Consider the following 8328-nt stretch of genomic DNA (forward strand, 5'->3'; position numbering starts at 1 on the left):
GATTAGAACCAGATGGCACTAGTAAAGAACTTGCCTGCCAATGCAGGAGGTGTAAGAGATGTAGGTTCAGTCCTTGGTTCAGGAAGATCCCCTGGGTGAGGGCATGGCAATTCACTCCAGTATTCTTGCCTGGAGAATCCCTTGGACAGAGGAGCCTCCTGGGCAACAGTCCATGGGGTTGCAAAGAGCTGGACACTGAGTAACTAACATTTTCATTTTTTCATTTTCCTCCTGAAGATGAAATCCACACCCTGCTTCATTACGTTCTTGTTAAGATTAAATGATGTTAAGTCCCTAGAATGACCAAGAGACGTTTAACATTTTAATAAGTAATCTTCTGATTTTCCTCTCTGAACCTGTGTAAATGTATAACGATATGTATGCTAGTGTGCATATCCTAATAAATGGGATTATTTTTAAACCAGCTAGTTTTCATCTAATAATACATTGTGGCTGCCCTTCCTTACCTCTAAATAGCCATCTCTGTTACTTGATAGCTGCCTAGAACCCTGTAATATGATGGATGGAGCTGAATCCATATTCTGGTTTTGCACTAACATAATGCATTTTTCGGAGAAGGCAATGGCACCCCACTCCAGTACTCTTGCCTGGAAAATCCCATGGACGGAGGAGCCTGGTAGGCTGCAGTCCATGGGGCCGCTGAGGGTCGGACATGACTGAGTGATTTCACTTTCACTTTTCACTTTCATGCATTGGAGAAGGAAATGGCAACCCACTCCAGTGTTCTTGCCTGGAGAATCCCAGGGACGGGGGAGCCTGGTGGGCTGCCATCTATGGGGTCGCACAGAGTCGGACACGACTGAAGCGACTTAGCAGCAGCAGCAGCAGCAATGCATTTTTAAACAAATTGGAGTAGATGTTGTACCACGAATGTATCTTGAGTTGACAGAAGCTTCTCACTCTTCTCAGAGCATAACCTAATCCTTCCTCCCCTGTTGTGAATAAGGATCTGGACATCTTCCCTTTGGGAGCTCAGAGCCTCCTTAACTCTGAGTAGGGCAGCATTATGAATTTCATACACCAGCCCTAAATGAGGAACTCAGACTCTGCCTCTCCTCCTGTCTCCCCACTTAAATCTAAAAAAAAAAAAAAAAGTTTATTTATTTAGTAGCTCTGGTATGAACTGTCTCTTGGTTCCCAAGAAATCACAATCAGAAAGTCCGCTGTTCCATTTTTGCTGCCTGCTGTGTTCTCTCGGAACACGCTCTATCCTTCTTAAAAGACTTAGAGGTAAAACCCTAAGATGTCCTGCTTCCCAAGGTAGACCCTTAAGCCCCGCCCTTCATGATGGAGAGCAGCAGTCATTTCCGTACCATTCTGGGTACCATACCCTGCCATTTTAGTTTTATGAGTTTCTGGTGATGCTCATTCTTATTTGATTCCTTTGCTTCACGGATATAAAATTCTTCTTGCTGGTCTTAGGTTGGCAGAAATCATTGATTAGTTTCCCTTTAAGTACCCCCCCCCCCCCCCCCCCGCCTCTGCTGCTTTTGCTTTTGGTCACAAACCTTCCTCTTACCTCTCCACCCCCCTTCCTTCAGGGTGTGTTATACCTGCTGACTCAAGGTGGGTAGCTGTCTATTATAGAGACTGACCTCCAGGAGACAGAGAGCTGATGGGTAGAAGTGATTTAGGGTCAAGAGTCCCTTGAGGGCTTCATGGCTTTAAAGGGATTTTCTCCTATGGCCTAATCCTGCGTTTGGGACCTGGCACTGTAACCAGTTACACCTTCTAAAGGGACTCCACTGTGTTTCAGGACACTACTTAGTGACCATCCTCAGTCCCAGCCATTTTCCTGTGATGTTTAAGAGAAAGGCTTGATTTTTCCCTCTAATTGAGGGCATATATCAACTCTAGATGGCGCTGGTGGTAAAGAACCCACCTGCCAATGCAGGAGACATGGGTTCCATCTCTGGGTCAGGAAGATCCCCAGGAGGTGGGCATGGCAACCCACTCCAGAAGTTTTTCCTGGAGATTCCCAGGGACAGAGGAGCCTAATGGGCTACAGTCCATAGAGTCGCAAAGAGTTGGACATGACTGAAGCGACTTGGCACACACATAGCACACACATTATCAACTCTGAGGATAGATATAATGTGTTCTTTAGGGCCATGAGCCCGTCAAAATTAAGGAGGGGCTGTGGTGTCTCTGAGGTCTGTTGAAATGGCATCAGGACTTAGAAGAAGACTGTGAATTCCACATCTGGACTACTCAGAATATCAAGTTCAAGTATTTTCCAAAGTGCTTTTTTAATGTTTCCTGCTGACACCCTCCCTGAGAGAAAGGTTAAGTAGCATTATCCTCCTTGCACTGATGAGGACACTGAAACAGTAAGAGGTTTACTGACTTGCCTTGGGCTCTGGGGGAAGGCTGGCACTGCTGGAATGGCAGCTGCCCATAACTCCTGCTTTCCATGCCCAAGAGTCTGGTTGCAGAGCCCGGGCTGCCTCTGGGAAGCCCTCTCAGCGGAAGCAGGCAGGAAAAGCCGAAGTAGGGGCATCTTACTCAACCATAATTTTTTTTCCAAAGATTTTTTTGATGTGGACCATTTTTAAACTCTTTTGTTGAATTTGTCACAATATTGCTTCTGCTTTGTTTTGGTTTTTTGCCTGCAAGGCAGGAGGGATCCTAGCTCCCTGACCAGGAATTGAACCCACCCCCACACCCTCCCCCCCTCCCCACATTGGAAGGCAAAGTCTTAACCACTGGGCCAACAGGGAAGTCCCACTGCTCAGCCATATTCTTGCAAGTCCTGTTTGGGGACTGCCGAGGCAGAGAAAGAGCTGGACACTTCAAAGTCAGTCCAAGATCTTTGACCTATAAACTGTTTTGCTGCCTTGAGCTAAGCTGTAAGAGTGATAGATGGCAGGGGTCAATTATTTTTGGCTCAAGTGCTCAGACTTGGCAGGGTGCCCTATACATTTGATATATAAACCTGACATCTACAAAAAGGTTTAGGAATCTGATGTCATCTCTCTACAGCTCCCGTGATGGCCTGTTCTGTAGAGGGGCTCTGTAGATGGTAGATTCTAGAAGCTCCACCTCACGCTTTAAAGAGAATCAGTTGAAAAGGAGGCTGGTCTCGGTGGCAGAGGAACAATGCCAACGCATGAGGCCGCACACCAGCTCTCACTGGACTACAGTGCGATCTGCTTCCATCCATGAAGTGGATGGGTTCCCTGGTGCCTTACACAGTAAAGAATGTGCCTATAATTCAGGAGACCTGAGTTTGATCCCTGGGTCAGGAAGATCCCCTGGAGAAGGGAATGGCTACCTACTCCAGTATTCTTGCCTGGAGAATTCCATGGACAGAGGAGCCTGGCGGGCTACAGTCCACTGGGTCACAGAGAGTTGAACACGACTGAGTGACTAACACTTTCATGAAGTGGATTATTCTATTAAAATGGCTGTATAGCTTTAATGATGGGGTAACTGGTATTCCTATTTTACAGATGAGAAGCCTGAAGCTCAGAAAGGGGACTGCACAAGCCTAAGGCCAACTTGGAAACAGTACCATTCTGGGCACCGTACCTTTCTGCTTTAGTTTTGCCGATTGTGCCAGGGGAGTTCCTATTAAGGTCGATCTACAATTAAAGTGCATAAATAAGGCAAAATATATAATCAGGTTCTAGAGATGGCTTCTAATAGAGGGTTCCTGCGTCCCTTCCATCTGTCCCCAGGAGACCTACTAAAGCTTGAACTTCTTGGCTCACTACTCATAGGAAGCAGCAGGCCCTCACTGCAGAGCCAGGTGGTGCTGCTGCTGGTAGTGACGCAGTCTTAGATGAGCAGTCAGTATCCTGATGCTTCTGTTATTCTTGTGTCTTGACTGTACTTTTCCTCTGGTTCCTTTGAGGCCCCCTCCTAATTAGCTAAAATCCTCACAAAGACTGTTGTGGGTTTCAGGAGGTCAAGACGCACGCCCTCCACCCCAACCCAGTTTTACTGAGATATAATTGACAAATAAAAATTGTGTATGTTTAGAGAAGGGCAGGCTTTAACAAGAGTAAAGAACTCATGGAACTTTGAGGCAGCATGATTAGTTTAATCCCCAATTTCTGTCAATCTGGCTGAGACAGCAAAGAATCTGCCTGCAGTGCAGGAGACCTGAGTTTGATCCCTGGGTCAGGAAGATCCCTTGGAGAAGGCTGAGCGACTATCACTAGCCAGAAAAATTTTATATCAGTAAAGTAAAGAAATCAAATAAGTGTCACCAGAAACTCATAACACTAAGATGGCAATGTATGGTACCCAGAATGGTACTGCTTACCAGTTGGGCTTAGGCTTGTTGGGTCCTCTTCCTGCCCAGAGACTGAGTTCAGGTCTCCTAAATTGCAGGCAGATTCTTTACCTTCTGAGCCACCAGGGAAACCCATCCGTTTCATGGATGGAAGCAGATCGACTGTAACTGATGGCAGTTGGCATATGGCCCCGTGAGTTACCACTGTTCCTCTGCCACCTAGATCAGCCTCCTTTTCAATTGATTCTATTTACTCTACAGCATGAAATGGAGCCTCTAGGATCTGCCATCTAGGGCTTGGAACTCTACACATAATTTTATTGGACTGTGCCATCAATTTTCATGGCAATCAAAGCCAGACCTGGTGAGGGGATGAGGCCAGACCCACGTGATCTCGATTTGTGTTTGTTTTGTCTGAGGCAGGTATCCCTGGTCACCGCCCTCATCCTGTTCTTCCTGGATGGAACAAGAAGACAAACAGGGTGTGTGTGAAGCCCAGGACTCACAAGACAAGGGCATGGGCTCTGATTCTGAGAACTGCGAAGACAGGGAAGGGGACCCAGATGAAAGAGGAATGGGCTCCAACCCACAGGACGAAGCTCCAAGAGGACACTCAGAGGAGAGGGAGCTCATGCCGAATATCTGCACAGGTGAGGAAAGAGCTGGGGAATTTCTCTGGAAGTTAACCCATTCACATTGTTTTCTAGCTCCTTTAGAGTGACAATCAGGGGCAGCATTCTTAGGAGGCAGCTTTCTAGCTGCTGCTGCTGCTAAGTCGCTTCAGTCGTGTCCGATTCTGCGTGACCCCATAGACAGCAGCCCACCAGGCTCCCCCGTCCCTGGGATTCTCCAGGCAAGAACACTGGAGTGGGTTGCCATTTCCTTCTCCAATGCATGAAAGTGAAAAGTGAAAGTGAAGTCATTCAGTCGTGTCCTACTCTTAGTGACCTCATGGACTGCAGCATACTAGGGTCCTCCGTAGGAGACCATTAAGCAGATTCTGTACCGCCTTACAGAATCTTCCCAGGTGGTGCAGTGGTAAAGAATCTGCCTGCCAATGCAGGAAATGCAAAGGGACACAGGTTAGATCCCTGGGTCAGCAAGATGCCCTGCAGCAGGAAAATGGCAACCCACTCCAGTATTCTTGCCTGGGAAATCCCATGGACAGAGGAACCTGGCAGACTAAAGTCCATGGAATCACAAAGAGTTGGACATGACTAAGCGATGGCACACACACCGTCTTAAGTCTGAGGAACATCTCTTTTCTTTAGTCTGGTCTGGGGAGGAGCTGTAGCTGATAAACAAGGGTGAAGAGGGTAACTCACTGGTGTGCACTTTATAGTACAAAATATTGCTACAAAATGACACTTGTAACAGCACAAGAAGGAACACAGGTAACACTGGGTCCTACCTTCCAGAGGTTGCTGGAGAGTTATATGAATTGCTTAGCACAGATCCAGATGTTTACAGTTACAGTCATCATCCCTGCTTGCAGATAAACCCAATGGTAAGAGACTTGCCTGGGGTCATATGGCTAATACCCAAAGTACCCAAGGGCTCTCCTAATTCTTTGCTGTTCTTCATCTAGAAAGAGTAAATACTGGGCCTCCATCCACTTCCTTGGTTCCATCTTTGGGCTTTTGTTGCTTGATCCTGCTCATGCCCTGGGGACTGAAATGAGCTGAAATACCTTACGATCAGGATCCTGAGGTTACAGTTCTTCCCCAGGACACCTCCCAGACCCTCTGTGCCCTCCCCTGCAGTGCACAGAATGGTCTTTCATATATCCGGGGATAAGCAACCAGAGGCAGATAGATATGTGTTCTGGATCAGCCTCCAGGCTGGACTCACCAGCTAGCTCCAGATCCTGCACTCACTTCCCCTTTTCCCTAACCACCCCCCCCCCCCCCCCACGACACACACACACACAGTAAAGCCCTTAGGTTGGGATGTATTTGGTTTGCTGTTGCAGACTGACCAATCATACTAAAAAACAGACAAATGAGCTAGGCCAGGTGATCTCTTCTTGTGCTTCGCCAGAGTGGCCTTGTCTTTTAAGGCTAGGGCCGTGAAAGGGATTGGTGGCTCGCAGAGTGGAGCAGATCTCTTCTAAGATCACAGAAAGTCTCAAGTGCGCCGCCAGGCCTTCAGGCAGCCACGCTGAGCAGAGCCCCAGGTCCAGTGGATGGGGCCTAGGCCCGGAGACAGCTGCCTGAAGAACTGGAGGGGCAAGGGGCAGGTGAGCGCTCTCGCTTTAGGCCATCCCTGAGTCTCCAGGTGGGAAGGAGGCTGGAATTGAGGACTGAGTGGGCAGGGACCTTGGAGAGACATGTTAAGAGGTCCCGGGGGAGATTACCCTGTGGCCCACACTCTTATTGAGACAGGCTTCCTCTGGGTTTCCCTCTTGAGTGCCAAGCGTAGCCATCCCCATGGCCGCCTTTTCTGTTGCAGAGGGGCTGCTGAGCGAGGAAGACGGCGTTGCAGGCCGTGAGGAAGAGGATGACCAATCTGGCGTAGCTGAGATGGCCATGTTCCCAGGGCTGTCTGAGTCCGACAGCATTTCCCGGAGTCCCCAGGAAGAAGAGGAAGAGGAGAGCGCTGGGGAGAACCGGCTAGAGGAGGAAGAGGAGCAGCCGCCCCCTGCCGTGCTTCCCTGGAGGCGGCACCTCTCCCTGGGCAGTCGGCACCGGGGCGACAAGCCTGCCCACCGCCGCTTCCGCCGCCTCCACCACCCCATGTCCATGGACCTCGGGGAGCTCGACAGCCTGATGGCCAGCATCATGGACGCGCCCACCATCTGCCCCGACTGCGGGGAGAGCTTCAGCCCTGGCGCCGCCTTCCTGCAGCACCAGCGCATCCACCGCCTGGCCGAGGCCGCCGCGGCCGCCAGCCTGGAGCCCTTCGGCTTCGCTGGCGAGTGCGAAGCGGTGGTGGGGATGATGGGCGTGGGCGGGGGCTTCGGGGCAGGGCCCGCGCTGGCCCGGCCCCCGCGCGAGAAGCCCTTCCGCTGCGGGGAGTGCGGCAAGGGCTTCAGCCGCAACACCTACCTGACCAACCACCTGCGGCTGCACACAGGCGAGCGTCCCAACCTGTGCGCCGACTGCGGCAAGAGCTTCAGCTGGCGCGCCGACCTGCTCAAACACCGGCGGTTGCACACGGGCGAGAAGCCCTACCCGTGCCCCGAGTGCGGCGAGGCCTTCAGCCTCAGCTCGCACCTGCTGAGCCACCGGCGCGCGCACGCCGCGGCTAGTGGCGCGGGGCCGGCGGCGCTGCGGCCCTTCGCCTGCGGGGAGTGCGGCAAGGGCTTCGTGCGCCGCTCGCACCTGGCCAACCACCAGCGCATCCACACGGGCGAGAAGCCCCATGGCTGCGGCGAGTGCGGCAAGCGCTTCAGCTGGCGCTCGGACCTGGTGAAGCACCAGCGCGTGCACACGGGCGAGAAGCCCTACATGTGTTCCGAGTGCGGGGAGACCTTCAGCGTCAGCTCGCACCTCTTCACGCACAAGCGCACGCACTCGGGCGAGCGGCCCTACGTGTGCCGCGAGTGCGGCAAGGGCTTCGGGCGCAACTCGCACCTGGTGAACCACCTGCGAGTGCACACGGGCGAGAAGCCCTTCCGCTGCGGCCAGTGCGAGAAGCGCTTCAGCGACTTCTCCACGCTCACGCAGCACCAGCGCACGCACACGGGCGAGAAGCCCTACACGTGCATCGAGTGCGGCAAGAGCTTCATCCAGAGCTCGCACCTTATCCGCCACCGCCGCATCCACACAGGCAACAAGCCGCACAAGTGCGCGGGCTGTGGCAAGGGCTTCCGCTACAAGACGCACCTGGCGCAGCATCAGAAGCTGCACCTGTGTTAGGGCTGGGCCCAACGGAGGCTGCCCTGGGCGGGGCGGGGGTGGGGTGGGAAATCACGTGGGGACTAGGTGTCCTGGGGACAGACCCTATAGAAAGAAACGGGGAAGGGAGGCGGGAGGCACAATCTGAGAATGACTGGGGGGCCTTTTAGGTGTTAGGAGTCCCGAAGGGGTGGGCTGAATAAGAGTTGTTCTTTGCGAGGGGCTGTA

General features: G+C 51.9%; 1 protein-coding gene across 1 annotated transcript; it reads left to right on the forward strand.

Moving 5' to 3' along the window:
* The first annotated feature begins 4721 nt into the window (after positions 1-4721).
* Positions 4722-8121, forward strand: ZNF697 (zinc finger protein 697). The gene is made up of 2 exons (XM_068966775.1): positions 4722-4911; positions 6713-8121. Exons 1-2 carry the CDS (start codon positions 4722-4724, stop codon positions 8119-8121), a joined length of 1599 nt encoding a protein of 532 aa, XP_068822876.1.
* The last annotated feature ends 207 nt before the right edge of the window (positions 8122-8328 follow it).

This window comes from Capricornis sumatraensis, chromosome 2 (assembly GCF_032405125.1).
Source record: "Capricornis sumatraensis isolate serow.1 chromosome 2, serow.2, whole genome shotgun sequence".
Classification (NCBI taxonomy): domain Eukaryota; kingdom Metazoa; phylum Chordata; class Mammalia; order Artiodactyla; family Bovidae; genus Capricornis; species Capricornis sumatraensis.

What these genes read in the sequence shown, in the direction of transcription:
- ZNF697 (XM_068966775.1), top strand. Translation starts at nt 4,722, where the DNA reads ATGGAACAAGAAGACAAACAGGGTGTGTGTGAAGCCCAGGACTCACAA. An exon ending in CATGCCGAATATCTGCACAG is followed by an intron (nt 4,912 to 6,712) that starts GTGAGGAAAGAG and finishes TTTCTGTTGCAG; the next exon opens with AGGGGCTGCTGAGCGAGGAA.